Here is a 26,321-nt window from a genome sequence, read left to right on the forward strand (position 1 = left end):
ATTGTCCTTATGACCATTGTACAGCCTTTAACCCTTATCCTCGAGTGGCCTCTGGGCCTTGATAAGTGGTGATTCCTTTGTAAAAAAAAAAAGAAAAAAGAGTGATTTCTGTCGACTGCTGAAAACCATTAAAAGACATTTGTTTCGAATCATTGGTTAATCCCGCAGAACATGTTTCAAAAGGAATGCCAACCGCAAGCCCATTATCAGAAATAATTTCCCATAACTTTGCAGAGGATGTTTTTTTTTTGTTCTTGTCTTTGTCGTATGATTTACAAGGAGGAAATCGCGATTAGGTGCGGCTTGCGCGATTACTTAATTAAGTAGATCCGTTCGAGGCGAAGACGTCATATAAGAGGCCACATTCGTTGATCGTGCCAGAGCGAAACGGGACGCATGTTGAGACTAGAGGAAAGCAAGTGTCAACGAGTCGACGGCAGATAAACGCTCGTGTATTCAAACCATGCTTGTTAAAACGCTATTTATTTAACAAATTATTTATTAATATTTAATTCATATCCCTAATTTATTCGTTCATTTAAGCACTGCGAAAACGAGCTAAAGTTTGCTTACAAAAAAAACAAACAAACAAAAGAAAAAACAAAAAAAAACATACACACAAAACAACGAACAAAAACGAACACTATTATTTATTAAACTCCTATAAAAACGATAAAAACAAACAGAAAGGAGACCCTCTTTTTAATATAACAAATCATTCAAGCTATCGACCAATTCATTAACAGTTAATCCGTCTATTCATTTGTGTTAATCTCATAACGACTAAAGAGATAAATAGTGAACATAACGTTTATACTAAATTTAATACAATTTAATATTTATACTGAATTTAATACAATTTAATATTTATACTAAATTTAATACAATTTAATATTTATACTAAATTTAATACAATTTAATATTTATACTGAATTTAATACAATTTAATATTTATACTGAATTTAATTCCGAGAAAAAAATAGAACAAAAAAGTCAAATTCTCGTTATTAACGAGATCCGAACGTGATTTAAAAAAAAAAAAAGGTTATATCCACCTGCAGTCACTAAAGTCAAATTATATCTAACGGAGGACAATGGAACATAAGAGGTTGGTCAGATTCGTCGTCATGGCGATGGTATTTGCTACATCTTGTGCAGACTATACGGTAAGTCCATTTCTTAACTTCTATAAAAGCCAGAATTAAATCAAACAACTCTCATTTAATCAATCAGAATTCATTATTAAGATGAGTATTATTAATTAATTTATTTATTGCAGACTAGTATTCTCATCTTTTTTAGTTGTGCCACAAAGTTTCGACCATCTATTCTTCTGGCCTTTTTATATATATACCTGTATGCCTATGTATATATATATATATATATATATATATATATATATATATATATATATATATATATATATGTGTGTGTGTGTGTGTGTGTGTGTGTGTGTCTATTTTTTCATATAAATGTGGTACTTAAAGGAAACTTATAATTTAAATTTAAATCTATATTTCACTCTATTTCTTTTCTATCTCTAACTCATATTAATTTTCTTATAAATTTTAAATCCAGACCTTTTATTTCAATTTTTTTTTCAGATACATCTGCCTTACTTTTAATGCTAGGTTTATTTATGGTGTCTTTTAAATTTAATAAAAACCCTTCAAAATTTGCTGACGAGGAGACCTTGCTTATAAAAAAAACTATATGTAATTATTGTACGTAACTTTATGTCTACCACAATAAAAAGCATTGTTTTCCGAAACGATCGTACAGATAATTGATTTTGTTGTTGTTCCTTCTTATGAAACGGATTTTTAATTTAATTATAATTTGATTTTCAAATTTTAAATTATCAATCACATTACTTAATATTGAATTAGCTCTAGGATATTTACCTATCGAGCTTATTATATATCTAAATTACAACGAGCACTTTCTCTTTCCTGTATTTTAATTAAACTAGTAATTTCACTGTTACATTGAAATACACTCATCTCTTTAGACTATTGTTCTAATCTCCTTTAAATTATATATATATATAAATATATATATATATTTCTGTAGAAATATATATATATATATATATATATTTATATATATATTTCTGTAGAAATATATTTTCTTATAATATATACCAATCCTTATTTAAGAAGCTCAATGTAATTACATAGCAATATAGTGAATGAATGCCAAAAAGTATATTCCAGAATTCATGATGTTGACCATCTTATAATTTATTCCTTTCATTCAGTTGACATTTACAATTCTTGACTGTATTTGTTTCATAGCGCAGAATAAATCACTTTATTATATCAATCAGTTAAACTATTATGTCCTTGCGCTATGAAACAATGTCAACCGAATGAAAGGAATAAATTATAAAACAGTCAACATCATGAATTTTGGAATATAGTTTTTTGTAATTTATTCTCTCTCCCCCCCCTCTCTCTCTCTCTCTCTCTCTCTCTCTCTTGACATCTATGCATTTATGGGCACGTTTAACAACGTTTGCAGATACTGCCTGTAGATCTTCTCTGGTGATTCTGCTGAATGTATATGTATATATATATATATATATATATATATATATATATATATATATATATATGTATATATGTATATATATATATATATATGCATATATATGTATTCATATATATGTATGTATATATGTATATATATTATATATATACGTATATATATATATGTATATATATATATATATAATTACATTTTAAAAATAATATATATATACAGTTCCCCATGTGGGGGTACCAAATTGGTTAAAAGGGAAAGTTATTCCCAACTCGCATTTAGGTAAAAAATGCACTTTCGTAAATGATTGAATTCATTCAAAACATATCGCTAAAACCAAAACAAAACAACATCTAAGGAAATCGCGATATATCCAGACAGTCGGCGAGATGGTCCAGGGGTAAGGGTTTAGGCTCATTACCGTTGCGTCCCGATTTAGAATCTCGCTAGATACAGCCACTCTAATGAGTCGTAGACGACGAAACACGTGTCAGTGGATAATTACATTTTAAAAATAATATATATGTATATATATATATGTATATATATGCATATGTATGTATATATATGTATATATATACACATATGTCTATATACATGTGTGTATATATATGTATATATATATGGATATATATACATATATACATGCATAAATACATATATATATGTACATATATATATGTACATATGTATATGTATATCTGTCTGTAAACACTATCAATAATTCCCCCCACTCTTTATCTGTGCCTAAACATAATCACGTTGACACACCGGTTCTCGTCAGATCACCGAAGTTAAGCAACGTTGAGCCTGGCTAATACCAGATGGGTGACCATTTGGGAATTCTAGGCGCTGTATGTGCTCTCCGCTTATCTCGGCATTGTTTCCAGTCGTCTTGTACCTCAACTTGCCACTGGTATGCAACAATGTTGACTCAGGAGAGGCGTGGTTAGAGGTTGCGCAAGTCTTGCCACACAAATTTCACGCGCAGGCACCCTTACAGTGGGTATCCATAGTCTGTCAAGACTGATGGAAGCCTTCATATATATACATATATATACACAAATACATATATATATGTATATATATACATATATGTATATACATACATATATATACACATATGTATATGTATATATATATACATATATATACACAAATACATATATATATATGTATATATATATACATATATGTATATACATACATATATATACACATATATATATGTATATATATAGATATGTATATATACATATATATTTATACATATACTAGCAATCGGTGCCCGGCGTTGCCCAGGTGTTTTGAAGTGTATGCTGAGGAAAAAAAACGGTAAATTTTTTTAAACTTTGACCCCTATTATGACCTCTTAACATTTATTGTTTAGGGATCAAGTAAAGTCAATAAGTTAGATCCATGTCCAAGGAATCTATATATAAAATATCACGTGTTCAGACCTTAAATTGTAGGAGGAGTTTGGTAGAGTTCTCAAAGGTCTAATTGTTGAATATTGACCACTTAATCGCCAAATTTTTGTCGAAAACCTATCACATCGATTTTCCCAAATCTCAGTACCCTGTATATCAAATTTCGAATCTGTAGGCTTAAAATTGACAGTTTTAGCGCAGGAAAATGCACACAGACACACAGACACACAGAGATACTATCACTTATACATATATATAAACATAAACATCATATATATAAGGATAATAGTACGTCATATATTAAACAAAAGACCATTATTTACTGAAGTGAAAGGAAAACCCGGGGGAACTTTACCCAAAAATAAATCTATATTTTTTGTGTGTATTGATAGTCTGGTACTTATACAGTTTAGTGACGACATTAAAAAATGGAAATATTGAAAAAAAAATTTATTGTACGTAACTGTTATAGACTGAAGTTCTCCGAAAAAAAATTTCACTTCATTTGATCAAGTAGTTTTTTTTTTACAGCGAAAAACAATGATTTGTCACGGCTACGTCAACGTGGCCATTTTGGAAATGTTATTGCAGTACCCAAGGGCAGGTAACTGCCGTACATAGCAGAATACCTCCAGTTTAGGCCAATCTAGCCCTCCCCCCCCCAGAATGAGATTTTTTTTTTTTTTTTGCGAAGACAGATGCCATTTTTGGGGTGTTTTTTTTTTTCTAATTTGTAACAGACGTAAATAAACGAAGTTTCGAAGTTATCCATGCATGTCCAACTGAGCATGTTTCGAAAATAATCTCGTATAAAAATTCTTCAATTCTTTGCATTCTTCAATTTCTTTGCATATTCAATAGTATTCTTATTTATAAAAAAAAAATACGCAAAAAAATTGCAGATTAAAAAAAAAAAAAAAAAAACGTATAAAAATTTCAGATGTGTTGTGCGCATCTCAATATGGCGAGAAAAAAAAAGGCTAGATTGCGAAATTTGGGCTAAAATGGAGGTATTCTGCTAGGTACATTTCCAAAATGGCCACGTTGACGTCGTCGTGATAAATAATTGTTTTTCGCTGTAAGAATTTTTTTTCGGAGAACTTCAGTCTATAACAGTTACGGACAATAAAATTTTTTTTCAATATTTCCATTTTTTAATGTCGTCACTAAACTGTATAAGTATCGATAGTCTTATCAACACCCCTTTTTTCTATTTATTTATAAAGAAAATACAACTTTATACAAATTCCCTATTAGTTTTTTTTTTCGGTTCTCTTATACGATGATCATCTTTATTTAACTATTACGTGTAATTATATTCATACAGATATTCTATATGATTTATATTTGCGTAATATTTGCGTAGAAATGAAGAAAATCAAATTTACTGTGTATTTATCGTGTTGCCATAACAACGTGACGTAGCCAAGGACGGTAGTGGACGTGAGTGTGTGTGCGTGTGTGCGCGTGTTTTCGTGCGGTAATGTTTGTAGTAGTAGTAGTACTAATAATCTCTCCAGCGTTTGCTTTCTTGTGTTAATGGCGGACGTTGAGTCAGAGGTTGGATTGTGATGTCTGTAACTTTCGTATTTTTCTAATTTGTAAATGGAAAGTTAGAAAAAAATTAAACCCTTCCAAGATGGACAATAAATAAGACCAAAATATTTTATGGTAAAGTTAAGAGCGTAAGAACTATACTTTTTTAGGAGATGTGATTATTGGATTAACCAATCAGAAATCGTCTGTGGCACACACATCTCTGTTTTTATAGATATATAGAAGATATATATATGTATATATACATATATATATATATATATACATATATATATAAATATACATATATGTATGTATGTATATATATATGTATATGTATATATTCTCTGTTGGATATCTATCTCTTAAGTATGCCTTAAATTTTCTCATACAATTGTGATCGAGCCATAGTTTCGCATCTGTAATTTAAACCTTTCTTCTTTTCTGCACTGTCTCTCTTAGCAGACGTAATGTTGCTAGACACAGTCTCTTCTTTAATTAATGTTATAACATGTATTTTTCAAAATTGTGTGATTTTATCAGTTTCCCTTGTTGAAGCTCCTTTTGGCTCGTTTTTATCGATTCGCTGTTCACAAAATGCATTATAAAACATTTTTCTATCCCAATAGTTTCTCTCCAAGAACTGCTGGCTTGTTAAACCCTCTTTCTACTGACTGTTCCCCCCTTTCTATATCCTTGCTATGTTAAAGGCTACAGTAAATAGGTATGCCCTACCTCTGCGTTCATCATCTTTTGTTCTTGTTAGCTCCTTGCAATGGTTAGCTTTTCGTTTTTCTGGAACGACATCCATTTATAATATGAATCTCACCTGTCTGTTTAAATGTATGTATGTATGTATGTATGTATGTATTATATATGTATGTATTTATTTGGGGTGGAGAGGGCTCCCGTAAGCCGTGGTGAAGGCAACCTTTCTAGGAGAAGCAAATCTCTGATTTAAAAAACCATAAAGAGCATTAAGCTGGTCTGCAGTTTAATTTGTTGCTGGCTATCTTGCTCTTGCTTGTTGCTGGATCTCAACATTTTGAACCGAGAGAGAGAGACTTAGCTGTCGTACAAAGCTAAGACTCTGTAACATCATCTTTGTATAGATACTCCCTCAGGCATTTGGGCTCATGGATTTTAAATGTCTGAGGGAGTGACACTCATCTGACAAGACGTTGCAATCATCATTATATATGTATGTATATATTATATATGTACGTATGTATGTATGTATGTATGTATGTATGTATGCCTAAAACTTTCAACAGAGGTGACGGATTCTCACGAGATCGGTATCGTTTTGAAGCTCGACTCTTCGAAAAATCGACAAATTGATTAAAAACATTAATTCTTTCACCCTCAACTGTGCACGTTTCTACAGGGAGGGGTCGCTTTTTCGCCGATATTTTTGAAAGTCATCCCCGCTTTTCAATTGACTAGCCTTAATTTAAACCTTTGCCACTCCCGGTTTGGCGATGAACACAATGGCAAAGACGTCATTTTTTTCACGTTCTTTTCCTCCTTCGCGGTACGGGTTCGAACCTGCCTGCCTACTACCACTTTTTTTTAGGGGGGGGGGTAACACACACTTCCAAACACCCGAGCAACGCCGGATATCCAGGCTAGTACAATAGTAAAATAGCTTCCACTCCTACAGGATGCCTCTACCATAAGATATTGAATGTATTTATTTATTTATTTATTTATTTTTATCAGGGATTTCTGGAAAAATACGGCTATTTACCAAAAGGTGGATCAAATCGTGGAGACGACAGAAGTCCTGAAGATATAAATACTGCGATCAGGTAAAGAAATTAATTGCAGAAAAAAACAAACAAACAAACAAACAAACAAACAATATAGAATCGAGTAAATCTCGTCTTATTTCTTACTAGCAGAACCCGTGGAAATTTCACGGAATCGTCAATATATTTAATCAAAAAATATGTTTTGATAAAGCTTATATTTTTCTGGATATGGTAAAGAATGTTGTTTTTTTAACAAAAAAACGAATAACACGTACACAATATCAGTTTATGAACATTTCCAAATGAGATAACTTAATAAGTACTAATAAATTGTCAGAAAGTGATATTGTGGTACATAGTTCAATGGGGACAAAAATGGTTGGTCACATTCAATGCTGCTAAGACTAAACTTGTTTCCTTCAATAACTACAAGAAACCTTCTCTACCACCAATAGCAATGGCCAAGAACACATTGCCTGAAAGTACTTCTTTTAAACTCCTCGGCCTAACGTTTACAGGGAATATGAACTGGAATAGATACATTGAGAGCATTGCCAAGGCTGCTGCAAGGAAGGTTGGCTCCCTCTACCGTGCTAGAAAACTACTTACGCCTGACAGTATCCTATACCTCTATAAGGCCACCATTCGCCCATGTATGGAGTACTGTTGTCACATCTGGGCTGGTGCTTGTCTCTCGCTCCTGGACAGGGTTCAAAAGAGAGTCGCCAACCTGATAGGTCCTGAACTGTCATCTAGGCTTCAGTCTCTGTCCCATCGACGAGATGTTGCATCCCTCTGCCTGTTCTACAAATACTTTAATGGTGAATGCTCTGACGAACTGCAAACACTTGTACCTCCCCGACGTAACTACCCCCGACAAGCTACTAAGTCTCATCCCTTTACAGTAGAGATCCCTAGGTGTAAGAAAGCCTTTTACTCCAATAGTTTCGTCCCCAGAACTGCGGGTCTTTGGAACTCCCTTCCGGGATTCTGCTTTCCCAACTGCAATGATATGCAGAAGTTCAAGTGTAATGTTAACAAACATCTTTCTACTCATCTCCCTTCATAATGACCCCGCTAATTAAGTCCCTGATAGTAGCCCCTGCTTCAGTGGCACTGTGCCTTGTTTGGGGTGAAAATTGAATATAAAAACTTTTTTTTTTTAATACAAATAATAAAACCATATTGTAAGAGACAACCTCTAATTTACTCTTTAAGTCCAACACCTCTTGAAAGCCAATGCACTTCTTTTTTTTGTTTGTTTGTTTGTTTGCCCTGTTTCTTTTTACAATACAACAACAATGGTCATATATCATTATTAAAAACGATATTCGAAAACGAAGCTTCATCAAAGGGAGGTAACTCTCACATGTTTTAAAAAGCCAAATTATGGGAATTTTTTTCTTTTTTAAAATCAGTTTGGTTTTCAAAAATTGAATTCAATCTTGTTTGTCAAAGCATAACGTACGAACTAATTAATAAAGGAACAAGAATATTATATAAACATTTACTAGAAAAGATATATTCCACCCGAATGCATACTTTTTTTTTAGATAGATATTACCAGGACTAGGACAACAGCATATTCTTTTCATTGTTTTAACTCTCGAGTATATATCCGTTTATATCTTATATGATTTTATATAGAGTGATAGGGTTCTCGGCTGATTAAATGTGTCTGTGTCGGATATATACATAAGAGTAAAAACAGTGAAAAAAAATATGCTGTTGTCACAGCCCTGGATATTACTTACATTTTAAGATGAGTGAAGTTGAAGACGATTCCAGCTAAATCGTTTATCTATTCACTCTCCAAAGCAAGTAAGTTTTCACAGGAACGTATTAACTCAAAGTTTCAAGTTCACAAATTAACAAGACTATGTGGAAATAGTAAGCGAAAGAAAATTTGGAAACTCCTATGAAACAGTTTAATAGTAATTTGTATGAATAATAAAAGTAGTTACACTTGGAAGACATCAGTGACGTGCAAAAAGGCTCAAGTGAAAAGAAAACGGCTAAAAAAAGAAAAAAAGAAAAAGGCGAAAATATAGCAATGGTTGAGCACTGGTATACAATACATTCCTCTGAAAAGGACACTTTTAAAACAGACGAAAAAAAGTCAGGTGCTTGGGCATCCCTAGAACCCCTCTGTATGTCCCTGGAAAACATTTTTTCGTATTTGAATCATAGTATACAAATTGAAAATCCCCGAAACGATATTTTTTGGTGTTTTTCTCGTTATTTGGCTTTCTAATCTATATATATAAAAGCGAAAATGTATGTATGTGTGTTCGCTTTTTCTGTGTGTCGACAAAAAGATTTTTTCAGAGAAGCGGTCGGTCGCGTCACAACTTTTAAAAACTTTTTATATCACATATAAATCGTAATATCTCACAGTTAACAACGAAGCTCGCCTGTCTATTTAATTTGCTCGATTTCGAGAAGATAAATATTCAATATTTGTCGCTTGCCGCATGTGGGTTAGTCTGTTTCCTATAACATCTTGGGGGGGAGCGTTCAGCAGTAAATGAATACCATCCCGCAGTCAAATTTGACCTCATTAACTCATTAAAACGAGCACCTGCTAAATCCAAGTAATTAAATAAATTCAAACGTGCTTCTGTTAGCATCTTGCGGTGGGGCAATGGTTAACGTCGCACGTTTTTTTTTTTTTTTCACACTTTAATTTACAACTTTGTCTCAACGGTTCGAGTTCGATCCTCATATTTACTTTTTTTAACCCCCCCCCCACACACACCTCCAAACACCCGGGCAACGCCGGGTACCCCTCGCTAGTCTATACTATAAATCTAACCTGTCTGTTTATATGTATGTATGTATGTATGTATGTATGTGTGTATGTATGCCTAAAACTTTCGACAGAAGCCACGGATTTTCATGAGATCGGTATCGTTTTGAAGATGGACTCGTCGGACGACAAATATAAAAAAAATGGCTAAAAACATTAACTCCTTCACCCTCAACTTTTCTACAGGGAGGGGTCGCTTTTTTCGTCGATATTTTCGAAAGTCATCCCCTCTTTTCGATTGACTAGCCGTAGCTTAAATATATATCACTCCGGATTTGGCGATGGGCGCAACAGCAGAGACGTAACTTTTTTTCACGTTCTTTTCCTCCTTTGCGGGCCCTGTCGGTGGGGCATTAGAATACGCCGACTGCCCCCCTGCAGAGGGTAAAAGTCCCTCAATGGGGGTCCTGGATATGACCTTAAACTATATCCAGTAGTGAGGCCCCAGCTTGTGGGCTTTGGGGAGTGTGGAGCCACCCTTTAATTACCATTGCTCCCAGGTCCACTCTGATCTGGAGTGGTAGTACCTGTTAGGGTCCCAACTATTGGTTAAATAGAAACCGACGCGAAAACAACAAATATATTCTATTAAAAAATTTTTTTTCTTCAAAATCTTTGGATTCGGCATTAAATAACCCGAAAAGGGTTGATATGCCGTAAAACAAAAGCAACCAACTAACCTCCTTTGCGGTACGGGTTCGAGCCTGACTGCCTACTACCACTATTTTTATATTTTTTTTTTTGCTCAGCACACACCTTCGAACACCCGGGCAGCACCTGGCATCCGGGCTAGTTCCTATAAGATAATTCAAATGCAAACCGATGTTTTCCAGGTGCAAATACTTTTCTTATTAACTCGTGCTACGGGGCCACGTTTAGCACAAGAGACATTTAAAGCAACCATGACTAACAGCTGTACAGATTGTTATCCTCGAGGGATTTTATATCTCCAAATAAAAGATGATAAATTTGCAGTACTTGATGAAGATTTTTTTTTGAGTCGAAAGCTTTTTTAATCTTTAAGACAAATAAATAATTTATTTTGGAGAGGAAAACAATTATTTAGCTTTCGAATTTCTATAATAAAATTTTTATTAATTTTTACTGCATAACTTTTCGGAAACAAATTCATGAAATTAGCTGTGTTAAATGGAAGAAAGTTTTACACTGAAAGATATTTTCCTACCAACATAATAAACACCATTATGATACTACTAGCCTAATAAAAGCCGATATTGTTTTCTTATCGACCTACGATAAACCAGATATTATGTTCGCACTGCCAAATATATATTTATTCGTTTACCTGTATCGATTTATAAAGCTTTGATGTGCATGTTTTTACGTCGGTTCGTAGAGAATACCGGAGGAAAATAAACGTTTTGGTTTCGAGTCTAGCTGATGGCATGCAAAGTTGTATTTTTTAAAACTTTTGAAAGCACTGCTATATATTGGGTATATATAATATATAATATATAATACTAGCGGGGGTACCCGGCGTTGCCCGAGTGTTTGTTTCCGGGACGGGGGGGGGAAGTTTTAAAAAATGTTATGGTAGGTAAGTAGGAAGTATCAAACCCGGAGTCATGAGTAAAAGTAGGAAAATAAAGTGTGAAAAAAAACCCCAAAAAACATCTGCAACGTTAACAGTTCGGCCACCAAGAAAAGTCCATTCCAGTTGTTTAGGAAAAAAAAAAAAGACTACGGTAGGTCGGCGCGAACGTGAAAATATAATGTGAATTGTCCAGCACGCTAACCATTACGCCACAGAGCACTGCAGCTTAGTTTAGTGATTTTAAATAACTTCACATGAAAGAACTACGAAGCCAAACCGGTGTTCTCTTCTCAACTGTTCCTTGTGAACGATCCCCGAACGGTGTTAAGTGGTGGCAGGGGGGGAGGGAGGAATTTATTAGAGAGAAAATATTTTACCACTTCCATTGATCTTAACCGATTTTGGCCGTGACTTCTCAGCAGAAAAAGTATAGAAATCTAAGATTATCGAGGAATTTGAGAAATAATAAGCCTATAACACACCTCAGATATTGTTCTGCCGTTTGTGAATATTATATTTGCATGAAATATCTTGATTTTTAATCCTATTAAGGTCAAAATCCGACGGGAAAAAATGAGTTCATTTTATTTATATAGAGATAGAGAAGAGAAGAAGAGATAGAAGAAAAAGAATAGAAGAAGAATAGAAGAAGAAAGAATAGAAGAAGATAGAAGATAGAAGAAGAATAGAAAGAAGATAGATAGATAGAATAGATAGATAGAGATAATAATCAATAGAGAATTAGCTCTTTTGAATTGTAGGCTATTTTTGGCTTCAGAAGAAAAGAAAGAAAATCTTGTTCAGAAAAAAATCTTGGCAGTCGTCAATCAGAGAAACCAAGACAAAAACGAAGAATAGTGCTTTCCGTTGGGTCGTCTATCTGTATAAGTATCGAATTGTAAAAGTCTGCAGAAGTAGAGAAAACTAACTCTTGTGTTAGGCACGCAAAATATGTGCGGGAATTTTAAAAGATTCAATATTTTTATGGAGCAATTTATGTTTCTTATTGGTTGCTAGCAGAACTTGACTCCATTTTATTGTTTTTGGTTAGTTGTTTTACGGCATATCAACCCTTTTCAGGTTATTTAATGCCGAATCCAGTGCTTTGAAGAAAATGTCTTTAAAAGAATATAAATATATATTTTTTTTCAAATTGGTTTCTATTCAACCCATAGTTAAGACCCTAACAGGTACTATCACTCCGGGTCAGAGTGGACCTGGGAGCAATGGCAATTAAAGGGTGGCTCCACACTCCCCAAAGCCCGCAAGCTGGGGCCTCACCATCGGATATAGTTTAAGCTCATATCCAGGACATCCATTTGATTGGTCATTTCCTATTGCCAGTGTCTATTATAAATAGAAACTTCAAACTTCCTTGTTTCAAACAAAATGGCCGTCGTTATTTTTGGTCCCTACCAGAGTGCCCCTTTTGCCTTCTTTTCGGGGAGCTGGTTTATCCTCCACCCCCGCCATTAAAAACGACCTTGTGTCACATTTTGCTTTCGTGAGGAAGCAAATAAATACTAACAAAATGGCCGTCGTCAATGAGAGAAACTGTGAATTATAAAAGCCGAGACGAAGACGAAGAATAGGCTTTCCGTTAGGTATTCTGCAGAAGTGTAGGATTGTAAAAGTCTGCAGACGGAGAGCAAATTCCTTGTCGTGTCGGACACGAAAAATCATGTACGAGAATGCTGAAACATAAAATATTTTTATGGAGCAATTGTAGTTTCTGATTGGCTGCTAGCAGAACGTGGCTCCATTTAATTGATCAGTTCCTATCAACAGTGTTTATAAGTAGAATCTTCAAACGTCCTGTCGGCCTTTTGGCTGAGATCAAAATGTAGTATCTGTTCCGGCAGATACTGCAAGCTATGACTAGCTATGACTAGCAAAGACCAGATGTGGGGGCAACCCCACATGACTGACCTTTAACCAGCTCCCATTTCCCACCTCTCGGGAGCTGGTCCCCTTTTTCCCTTCCCCCTCCCTTCACTTCTCACATTAAAAATCGGCCTTGTGCCTAATTTGCTCGGTGGGGGAGCAAATAAATACCATCTGTTCCGGCAGATACTTCAAGCAAAGTCCATATGTGGGGGCAACCCCACATATAAGACCTTGGTCAATGTAGTAGCAACCCTTCATACCAATTGTCACTATCCAGCTTCCCTACTCCCCGGGGAGTTGGTCCCCATTTCTCCTTCACTCCTTAGATTAAAATTCGGCACTGTGCTTAATTTGCTGGGTGGGCGAGCAAATAAATACCCTGTTCCGACAGGTGCTGCACTTTGAGACCACTGCCCTGTTGGCAATTGGTTCGTAGTCCATGTAGGGGCAACTCTATATACCACTCCCCGTTCCCCTCCCCCTCCCTCTTCACTCCACATAAAACTGACCTTGTGTCATATTTTACTTACGCGGAGAAGCAAATAAATACCTACTCTAATTATATTTTAAAAAATTGCAACATGCTCTATAATTAAAAATACTATCTTCATGAATTAAAATACCATATTCAATCATATTTCACGACCGGGCAACGCCGGACGGCCTGCTAGTAATTAGTATATTTATAATAATTATTATCTGTACAAAATTGTCTGTATAACAAATAGTACCTGTATAATAATGTTAAGGCATCGAAAAAAAATGGATGAACTTTTTTTCTGTTTTTGTTTATATATACAAAAAATATTGTATATATTGTGGTGGCACACATTCATTTGCATATGTGGATAGTAATTACACATAAATAGGAAGACTCAGTTAGTCTGAGTGTGTGTTCACCAGAAGCCACCGAAGGCCGCCGAGAGCAGATATGTTTCTACAGCAAAGACTCTCTTATTTGACACCATTATGTAAATATCCTGTAAATATACCTTTTCCTAATACACTTCTTACTTGACCTACCTTTGTTTGTTGAGTCGTCATTTGTATTGCTTTGTACGTTACTTGTTTCAACCTGCAAACATAACATATATATACAAACATACATGTACATAATTTTTACAAAAACGCTGGGGAATTCATTTATTAAGTAGGCTTAACTCCACGGAGTGAATGCGGTATTGTGGTAAATGGTGTCAGTCAAAAATAATTTCACAAATTGTATAGACAATAGAAAGACCCTGCACCCTTCCTCCTCCCCCAATTCCTTGTAGGGATTCATGCCTAACTTTCTTGTTTGTGATTTTTTTCTTTTTTTATTGTTTTTTTTTCAACATTAAATTGTAAATTTTTACCGACAATAAACTATGTATACAAGACCAAAGTGTAGTATCTGTTCTGACGCGGCGCTAAACTTTTTTGATCTCGATTAATGAAGGAGAAGTCCTTCATGACTGATATATCTTTTTGTTTTGGTATTTTAAATTTTATTTTGCATTTTAATATTTTTTATTCAGAATGCCCCTTTTTGTGGAGCTGGTTTTCTACCGCATTAAAAAAACGTTCTTGTGTCCAACTCTGCCCTCGTGTGGAGGCAAGTAACCCCCCATAAAAAAACGTTAAAGCACTTGTCCGTATTTTTATTAGCTTTTAAGAATAATGAGTTCATTTACTTAGCAAAGAGGGTGACTGGTGATTTTTGTTTTAAATTACATTTTCACCCCAAACAAGGCACATTGCCATTTTGATGTAGGAGAGGGGATACTATTAGGGACCAGGTTGCAGGGTTACTACGCAGGGAGTTTAACAGCAAGATGTCTGTTCACATTACACTTGAACTGCATGTCAGTACAGTTGGAGAAGCAGGAAACCGGAAGAGAATTCCAAAGTCTAGTAGTTCTTGGGAATAAGCTATTGGAGTAGAAGGCCTTCGTACATCTGGAGATCTCTTCTGTGTAGAGGAGGCACTTCTCTGCTTGTCAGGTTTGTCGGGGGTATTTTCGTCGAGGGGGTACAAGGGCTTGTAGTAGTTCGTCAGAGCGTCCACCAGTAAAATACTTGTAAAATAGGCAGAAGGGTGCAGCATTTCGTCGATGGGACATGGGCTGAAGCTTAGATGACAGTTCGGGACCTATCAGGATGGCGACTCTCTTCTGGAACCTGTCCAGGAGCGATAGACTAGTAGCAGATGCATCAGCCCAAATGTGACAGCAGTACTCCATACGAGGGGCGTGCAATAAGTAATATCCCTGACCCACTTCCAGTTGTCTGATCTAGCTGAAAATTTGCATATGCAATGAGTTATATCTCTACGGGTCATGTAGCAAATTACAGCTCTGAACTAATTGTGGTTTCTGCTTTACAGGTGTTTGAACTGAGCTTCTTGAATGTCGAGCAGTGATCCGTTTTTGTATTTGAAAGGACACACACAAGAGGCTTTTGATGAAATGAAAGAAACTTATGGTGATAATGCCCCATCATATGACCTTGTAAAACGCTGGCATTGTGAATTCAAACATGGCCGGAAGTCTGTGGAAACAGCTCCCAGACCTGGTCGCCCCCCCCTTCTGCCATTGATGAGGCATCTGTCCGTCAAGTTGAGGCTGTCATTTTGGAAGATTGGTGCATTATTATTCGCCAAATAGCCAAGATGTCAAGATTACTACAGGGTCTGTGGAAACTATTATTCATGACCATTTGCATATGCATAAGATGTCTGCCAGATGGATTCCCAGGTTGCTCACACCATTCCAGAAGCGAGAACGCGTCAAGTGCTCAAGGATAAATTTCGAGATGTGTCAAGAAGATGAGTCAAAGTTTTTCAAAAGACTGATTACACAGGATGAAACCTGGGTCCATCACTATGATCCAGAGACCAAAGCCCAGTCAATGCAGTGGAAGCACTTGGACTCACCACCTCCAAAGAAGGCAATGGTGCAGCCCTCCGCTGGCAAGGTCATGCTCACAGTCTTCTGAGACCAGGACGGAGTAGTGATGACAGATTTCCTGGCAAAGGGTACCACAATTACAGGAGCCTATTATGATTCACTTTTGAGGAAATTAAGGGAAGCTATCAAAATCAAGAGGCGGGGCAAGATCATCAAAGATACCCTCCTCCTGCAGGACAACGCTCCGGTCCACAACTCGCATGTCGCCAGATCAGCAGCATAGGCGTGTGGTTAGGAAATCACCCCCATCCTCCCTACTCTCCTGACCTTGCGCCCTCTGACTTTCACCTCTTCCCAGTCATGAAATTGTTTTTTGAAAGGAAAGCGTTTCTCAGATGATGCAGCCTTGATTTCTGAAGTCACGTCGTGGTTGGAGGATCAACCATCGAACGATGGGAGAAATGCATAACTCTGAGTGGTTCCTATGTGGAGAAAGACTAATAACTGTGCCAAGTTTCGTTGTTCTACTGCTATGGAAAGGGGGCCAGGGGCATTACTTATGGCACGCCTCTCGTACATGGGCAAATTGTGGCTTGGTAGAGGTACAGGATACTTTCAAGCGTAAGTGGTTTTCTGATATCATTTGAATAAGAAATATTTGACACATTTTCAAATGAATTGTTCCAAAGTCAAGTCATATTTCGCTGTCAATTCAAACGATACAATTTTAAGTAAACACATTTCAAAGAGTGGCATTATTATTTACTCACTCGGACCTTTCATACAGGTCATCACCTGAGAATTCTCTTTAAAAAAAGCTGTGGTGTTCCCTGAAATTTGAGTGACAAGTCTTCTCAATTTCCAGTATTCTCCATCTTTTTCAACAATCTTTGCGAATGAATTTGCCTTATCGCGACAGTCATCAACCATTGATTTCTCATTGGTAGCGACCATTGGTCTTCACTGGAATTTAGGTAGTAAGAAGCCTCTGAAAGGTCCCAGTCCTCTTTGCATTCATCTAGTGGCGGTCTGGTTAGTGCTTTCTCTTCTTGGTGTTTTCATCCTCCTTGACACTCCGTTTTATATGGTGGCGTAAAATAAAAATCAGAAAAAAAAAGTAACGGGGGACTAACCGACAATTATATAATTCTACTGTTTCAGTTTTTAGAATCCCAAGTCGTGTTTCTTTGTGTTTTACCGTTTAAGTAGTTTCTCGGTGCTCGGCTTGCGCCGGTAGATCATATGTATATTAGCTTTCAGACTCACGGTTTTCTTTTGAAATTTCAACCATTTTTATTATTGTCACCCGTTCTTCTAAGCCATTCCACTGATTCCAATCTCGCCTATTATTTTCCAAAGTTTTTTGGTATTGTTCCTAGCGCTCATACTATTATTGGTGTTAGCTTGACTTTCTTTATTATTATTATTATTATTATTATTATTATTATTATTATTATTATTATTATTATTTATTTGTAATTATTATTATTATTATTATTTATTTGTAATTATTATTATTATTATTATTTATTTGTAATTATTATTATTATTATTATTATTATTATTATTTATTTGTAATTATTATTATTATTATTATTTATTTGTAATTATTATTATTTTAATTATTATTATTAATAATATTGTTATTAATATTTTTATTATTATTATTATCATCATTATTATTATTTTTTATTATTATTTTATTATTATTATTATTATTATTTTATGTATTTATTATTATTATTTAAATTATTTTTATTATTATTATTATTATAATTTTATTATTTTATTATTATCATCATTATTATTATTTTATTTATTTATTGATTATCTTAATTATTTTATTATCATTATTATTATTGTTATTATTATTTTTATTATTATTTATTATTATTATTATTTCATTTATTTATTATTATTATTTTAATTATTTTTATTATTATTGTTATTATTATTATTTTATTATTATTTTTATTATTATTATATTTATTATTATTTTTTTTTATCATGTTTATTATTTTTATTTTTATTATTATTATTAATTTATTATTATTATTATTTGTATTCTTCTTCTTCTTTTGATTATTTTTATTTTTATTTTATTTTTCTTATTGTTATTATTTTATTATTATTTTTTCTTCTTCTTCTTGTTTTTATTAATATTTTATTATAATTTTTTTATTATTATTGTTATTATTTTATTATTATTATTTTTATTATTATTTTATTCTTCTTCTTATTATTATTTTATTATTATTATTATTATTAATTTTATTATTATTGTTATTATCATTATTATTGTTGTTATTATTATTATTGCTATAATTATTATGTGTTTTATTATTATTATTATTATTATTATTATTATTATTATTATTAGTGTTATTATTGTTGTAGTTGTTATTGTAGTAGTAGTAGTAGTAGTTGTTGTTGATGATGATGATGATGATGATGATGATGATGATGATGATGATGATTCACTAGGAGTTTTCACACAGTCACCATAAGTGATTGCTCACTGATAATAACTGTTAGTATTCCCCGGAACTTGAGCAATAACAAATCTTTCCAGATTTTCAACACCGTCCACATCTTTCAATAATCATTGCATATCATTTTGCGTTATCTCAACAGCCGTTTATCATTATTTCTTACAAGTAACAATCCCTGCTTTTCTCTGGAATCTGAGTGCCAATAAGTCTGCCCAACATTCCACTACTCTCGTACTCATCCAGTAGAGGTCTAGTTGGTGCTTTCTCTCTTCTTTATTTCCATCTTTCTGGAAATTTCACAACAATTCCTCTGGGGTATCTGCCGAAGCTGATGCCACGATTGGTATACGTTTTTTTAATATATCGTTGCTGTTATTTATCTATTTACTTATGCTTTTATTTTTTATTATTCAGTTACTTACTTAAATAATTCTTTTTATTATTTATTTGTTTATACTTATTTATTGTTTTTATTTACCGGTGCCAATGCTGGTATCCGTTTTTTAATATATCGTTACTGTTATTTATTTATTCATTTTATTTATATTTTTAATTATATTTATATTTTTATTTAATTAATTGTATTGATTATTTATTTTTATTTTATTTATTTATTTATTTATTCTTCTCATTTATTTAATTTATTTACTATTTTTATTTATTTATTTAATAATTTTTAATTATTTATTTTGTATTTATTTATTTATTAATCTTTTAGTATTTATTCATACTTATATTTTTAATTAGTTAATTTTGTTAATTTAATTTCCTATTTATTGTTTTCGTGTATTTGTTTATTTATTTGTTTGTTTTTACTTATTTTTAATTTATTTATTTATTTTATTTATTTTAATGATTTATTGTTGTTATTTATTTATATGTTTGTTCATATTTATTTAATTATTCGGTATTTATTTATTTATCTTTTACTTATTATTTATTCATTTATTCATTATTTATTTTTTATTGATGAATTTTTTTTTTCGTCTTGTACAGACAATTTCAATTATTTGCAGGATTAGAAGTGACAGGAATTTTTGACAAAGAAACGCAAGCAAAAATGAAAGAGTCACGCTGCGGGGTGAAGGACGTTATAAACGACGAAACACCACCTGGGATGCCAGCTAATCTCAGACAGCGTAAGATGACATGTTTTTTTGGTTTTTTACGCGGTGGTCACCACTTATCAAGGCCCGGAAGCCACTCAGGGATAAGGGTTATTGCAAGTACAGTATGTTAGTGTGGAGATTTGATGAAGTGTTTACTTAAGGGGGCGGTTCATTAGGTATTTGTTGGGCTTGAAGACATCCAAGTTGTAGTCAGGTGGGAAGCAGGCAGACGGAACAGAGTTCCACAGGCGTGCAGTTCTAAGAAAAGTTTTCCTTACTTAACCCCCCCCCCAAAAAAAAATATTAGTATGCTAGCACAGCGCTAAGCGTTGTCCGGTTGTAAGTACGCTTAAATATGATATTTAATTAATGCAGATTTCGTATTTATTATTTTCATAGAGCCAATTCGTTTTTGTTATTATATTGTACCCAACATTTAATAGTGATTAAAAAAATATAGTTTAAGTGCCATGAGCTAGAATCGAAACCAAAACATATAGCTTTCTCTGTATAATCTAAGGACATATGGACATCAAAACTTTGAGATTAATGCATGTACAGAGGAACATTTTATGTCGACTTACGCCTACCAAGTTCCATTATTTTTTCAATTTTAACCTCCTCTTAGCAACTATTTTTACCTACTAAAGACTTCGGTACCATTAACTAAAATCGAAACCAAAACACATAGCTCTCCAGACTTATATGCTACGCTCTCAGACGGATACAAAAAAATTAAAAAATAACGTTGTTTAGCCTATAAATGTATATTTGTGCATGCGTAGAATGTATATTTGTGCATGTATGGTATTCCAAAACGACTTAAGTATGTCAAGTTCTAATTTAAAAAAAAAACGTTTTTAGCTGGTAAAAATAGCTGCTAACCTCTTAGCAGCTATTTTTACCAGCTAAAGACTCAGGTCCAAATCTTCTATATGTCAAGTTTCATGTTTGTAAACCGAAAATTAAGAGGGGTGTTTGGTAGAAATAGTTTCTCCAATAGACAAGGTCACTTATATACTTTCACTACACTGAAGAAGACCAAAGTATCAGTCGAAATTCTGATCCTATAAAAAATTTTTTAAATTTTTTTATAATATTTTGTATTCTTGCAAGTCACCAATAGAAAACGAATTTGTTTAAAAAAATTTTGCCTCCGTCAGTTTTTGGTCTACAGACACGAAACTTAATATATAGGGTATTCGAATCCACGCGAACCATATTTGGGTTTTAGTTGGGGAAAATCTGCGACAAAAAAATGGAATTTGCCAGGTGAAAGTCGAACAATGTAATAGCTATTGGTTTATGTTTGAATTTTTAGCCTTGCAGCAAACATGTCTTCATAGCTTAAACATTAAAGCCAAAGGAAAAAGTAAATCATAAGTTAAGCGTTTTGAGTTCGATTCTCGGTGATGGCGCATGCGTCAGTTTTTTTAAAAACTTTTAAATCATTACTATATATTAGGTACAATATAATCTATAAATATAAAAGCGAAAATGCATGTATGTATGTGTGTTCGCTTTTTCTGTGTGCCTACAAAAGGCTTCTTTCAGAGAAGCGGTCGCTCGCTTAACAACTTTTTAAAACTTTTTATATCACATACAAATCGTAATATCTCACAGTTAACAACGAAGCTCGCCTGTCTATTTAATTTGCTCGATTTCGGGATGATAAATATTCAATATTTGTCGCTCGCCGCATGTGGGTTAGTCTGTTTCCTATAACATCTTCGGGGAGGGGGGAAGCGTTCAGCAGTAAATGAATAACATCCCACAGTCAAAACTTGACCTCATTTAAAACGGGCACCTGCTAAATCCAAGTAATTAAATAAATTCAAACGTGTTTCCGTTAGCATCTCGCGGTGGGGCAATGGTTAACGTCGCACGTTTTTTTTTTCACGCTTTAATTTACAACTTTGCCTCAACGGTTCGGGTTCGATCCTCATACTTACTTTTTTAATCCCCCCCTAAACACCCGGGAAACGCCGGGTATCCCTCGCTAGTATAATGATAAATACGAAATCTGCTTAAATCAAGATATCATATTTAAGCGTATTTTACGACTGGGCAATACCTGGCAGCCTGCTAGTATATATTTATATATTAGTGATAGTGAGACAATTCCAATATTTTTCCGATTCTGATACAATTACCGATTTTGATTCTTTTACATTAATAATTATTTTTTATTTGTAAGTCAGGGGATGTTTGCGGCAAAACTTATGTAATATGCGCATATGTTTGCAGGAACGTATTAATACACTTATTGATTAAAATCTATAGTCTTTAGTTTTACTTGTAGTCTAAAATCAATAAATATTTATAGTTCCATATTAGCTGTGGAATACTAAGTTAAAAATAATTAAAAAAAAAAAAAACAACAAAAAAAAATCATTTTTTTTTTTTTGGCTCCGGAAAATAGACCCACATTTTTCCTATTCTGATACTAATTTCGATAGCTTAAAAAAAGGCTCCGATTTTTTTAAATTCCCGATTCCGATTAATCATTCGGACATAATAATCGGTAGTAATAAGAATGGATCCATAGATACATCTAAAAACAAGAATAGGGTTAAGACTCACAAAACTAGAATTGTTCGCAATTGTCATGAATGATAAAATACGTGTGAAAATTCGGTTGTAACAGACACTTTTCTGGATGGTTGAAGGTTCAATCATCAGTGCGGGCGATACTAAAGATACAATTGTTAATTGCATAGGCTTTCTACCCCAACGTTTAATATAGGGTTCTGTACTAGCTATACAACAGAAAGAGGGAGATAAATACGGTAACTGAAATCCAAAGGCACTATACCAAACGACCTGATATGTTTTTAGAAAGTGGTCCTCACTTATCAAGGCCTGAAGGCCACTCGAGGATAAAGGTGAACGTGTGCACGGTAGTCATTGTAACAATAGCGCAGTAATCGTTTGTGGTGGAAATTTGGTTTAATTATATTATTTAAGAGGACGGTCCAAGAAGAATTTGTTTACGTTGGACTTGAAGACGACAATGTTGTAGTCAGCTGGAAAGCAGACCATGGAACAAATTTCCAGCGTTGGGCAGTGGAGGAAATTGTTTGAAGACAGTCGAGCACTTGCCATGAAAATAACGATAGCGCAGAGAAAGGCTTGCAACATGTTTTATGTGGAAAAGAAGTGGCAAAGAAGGTGGTAGAGAAAAGAAAAGGGCATCACCTACTAGGTTTCAAAGTTGGTTTTGAACCCTATCAAGGCAGGATAGTGTGCTCTGAACAGCTGCTGGCCATATGTGGCAACAGTACTCCATCGTATGACGTACTTGGCTCATGCAGGTTGAGAATTGCATCAACAGTGAGTTACCCACACGAACTAATATTAACTCATGCTAATAATTCGTATTATTTGGATTATCCAGATTTTCAAAACGTTTCACCCCAGACCATCTTCAGTTGTGTCTTTTTAAACGCGGGAAGGTTCTGTCAAACTCAGAAATCTATATAATTATAAACGAAACCCTTTTATCAGCGAAGGTGGCATGGTCTCGTCTCGTCAGCCATGACTGGTTAGAAATCCTAAATAATTCGCAATTGTACTTTGAGTGTCGCCCGCACTAAGGATTGAACCTTCTACCTCCAAAAGAGTGTAACTTACAAGTGAAGTTTACCAAGTACCTTATCCACTACGCCACGGGTCTAAGCGAATTACTTAGGATGCCTGTTATGCCTTACGGAATGACAGCGTGCGACACGTCGTAGATTGAATAAAGGATTTCGTTCGTTCGAAATCCTGTGCTAATTTCCGATAACCCGAAGAAGGTCGGATGGTTACATCGACATAAACGTTCTTTTTTTTTTTTTTACACAGTGATCACCACTTATCAAGGCCCGGAAGCCACTCAGGGATAAGGGTTATTGCAAGTACATTACGTTAGTGTGGAGATTTGATGAAGTGTTTACTTAACGGCGCGGTTCATTAGGAATTTGTTAACATTGGACTTGAAGACATCCAAGTTGTAGTCCGGTGGGAAGCAGGCAGACGGAACAGAGTCCCACAGGCGTGCAGTTCTAAGAAAGAAGCTTTGTTCATGGAATCCGCGTTTTGATTTAGGCACAGATATAGAGTGGGGGAAATTTTTCACAGTAGATTCAGCTAGACGGGTGTTTTTCGTGAAAGATTGGCAAGGGGGGGGGCAGAGATTGGAGTTCAGACGAGAACCTGCCATGGAAATAACGATAAAACAAGGATAGGCTCACAACGTCTCTTCTGTGGGAGAGAGGTTGCAGGGTAGAGAAAAGGGAATTTTTTCTGAATAGAACATTAAAGATAAGAACAGTAGTCCGATAAATCTAAATAATACATAATACAAAACTACTTAAACTTATTCATGTTTCTTTTTCAATAGATTATTACATTTTCGTTTCATTCTTGTTTCAGGAAGCGACAGGTGGCCGAAGTTGAATTTAACGTGGACAGTGAAACAATTCAGCAAAACTTCAACGATGTCCGTTAATAGACAATTGTACGTGTTCAAGTTATTTTTGTTTCTATTGGAAATTTCTATTTTAAGCGTTTTCATTGGTTTCGATTTTTAAATTATGACATCATGAACATGCCGGAATCAACCAAATTTAAAAAATTTTGTTTTTGTTTTGTTTATTATGTAGATTCGCCATACGTGAAGGTTTCCGGAGATGGGAGGAAGTAAGCGCTTTAAGATTTCGGGAATTACCTCACCCAACTACTCAGAAAGCTGATATCGAATTGTCATTCGAGACGTTTGAGCATGGCGACCGAGATCCTTTTGATGGGAAAGGTATTAAAAAATCTTTTTATTATTATTTATTACTAGCTATGGCACGGCGTTGCTCGGTCGTAAAATAACATACTGGATTTTCAATTTTAAATGCCTGTGCTAACAAGTCTGAAATCTTATTGAAGGTAACTCGTATATATATATATATATATATATATATATATATATATATATATATATATATATATATATATATATATATATATATATATATACAAAATAAAAATTACAATTAAATTTACCAAAATGATCCAAGATGGTAAAACTAAAGTATATTATAAATATTAAAAAATTAATATTTATAAAGTTATCTCAGCCAGATGTAAAAGCTCGATAAAACCAAATAGGAGATAGAGCTTATAAAAGGAGCAAACAGTTAATAAAACATGTTAAAAACACTTTGAAAAAGAGTTAAAAACATATTTAATCTGAAAAGGAAACACTTGATAAGTGGATAGTACTATGTGTTTTTGACATGCTTTATTAACTGTTTGCTCCTATATATATATATAAAGCTGAACATCTGTGTGTGTGTCTGGTCACGAGTAGGCTTCAATATGGTTGACTATTATAGAAAACTGATCACATATAATGATAGAAGATGTATCGAGACACACGAATGGGTATGTTTTATCTGGCATAGTGATGATTCATTAAAATTGTGGGGTCTGCGTACGCGCCTGATCCACAAAGTATGGAAATAAAAATTTAAAAAAAAAAACGGTTACAAATGTTTTTGATATAGATGCACATAAGAATATTTTGATAAGTATGTTTTAACTTAAATAGGGATGGTATAATAAAATTGTGGGGTCTGCGTTCGCGCCTGGCCTCAATAGAATGGAAATAGGCACAAACTTCAATAAAGACTTTTCATATCTATCTGCGTAAGTATACTTTGATAATTATGTTTCAGTTTGAAGAAATATGGTATAATAAATTTATGGGGTGTTCGTTTGCACCTGACCTCCATAGAATGGAAATATGTCACAACGTTTAACAAGGTTTTTTTAATATAGATTCACAGAATATTGTGATAAGTGTTTCAGTGTGAACAGGTATGGTATAATAAATTATGGGGTTTATCTATTTTATTTTTACTTTCATCATATTTTGCTTTGGTTTTGATACCCCAAAATTCGAAGCTATCTCTTTACAACCCTTCCTTTTCATAACCCATCATACTTTCATAAATCAGTCCATTTTCGGTAGGCTGTTTTTGAACCCAGCCAACGACGGGTACTTTTGCTAGTATATATATATATATATATATATATATATATATATATATATATATATATATATATATAGTCTTGGAAAATGCTTACTCTTGAAAACTATATATAAAATAATTAAAAAAGATTTTAGTCCCTTGTTGGAAAATTATTTTGTCAGTAAGTCATTTAATCTGCAATCACTGAATCAACTAGCTTTCTCGAATTCACAATAATCCTAAAATTTCAAGGATCATCAGTTGTTTACCACGAGACACTGTTTTGGAGATTATATATATAATGTTTTA

General features: G+C 33.8%; 1 protein-coding gene across 1 annotated transcript in view; it reads left to right on the top strand.

Annotated features, from left to right (window-relative positions):
- Positions 1 to 339: 339 nt before the first annotated feature.
- Positions 340 to 26,321, top strand: part of LOC145269456 (matrix metalloproteinase-19-like) — a 50,711-nt gene continuing 24,729 nt past the window's right edge. Inside the window, exons 1-5 of the mRNA XM_080125131.1 lie at positions 340 to 1,166; positions 7,233 to 7,321; positions 19,892 to 20,034; positions 24,421 to 24,505; positions 24,651 to 24,799. Of these exons, the coding sequence (XP_079981257.1) occupies positions 1,095 to 1,166; positions 7,233 to 7,321; positions 19,892 to 20,034; positions 24,421 to 24,505; positions 24,651 to 24,799 (538 nt within the window). The 5' untranslated portion in view covers positions 340 to 1,094. The remainder of the gene's footprint in view (positions 1,167 to 7,232; positions 7,322 to 19,891; positions 20,035 to 24,420; positions 24,506 to 24,650; positions 24,800 to 26,321) is intronic.

Source organism: Euprymna scolopes, chromosome 45 (assembly GCF_053919585.1).
Source record: "Euprymna scolopes isolate OS-2025 chromosome 45, ASM5391958v1, whole genome shotgun sequence".
In the NCBI taxonomy this organism is placed as follows: Eukaryota; Metazoa; Mollusca; class Cephalopoda; order Sepiida; family Sepiolidae; genus Euprymna; species Euprymna scolopes.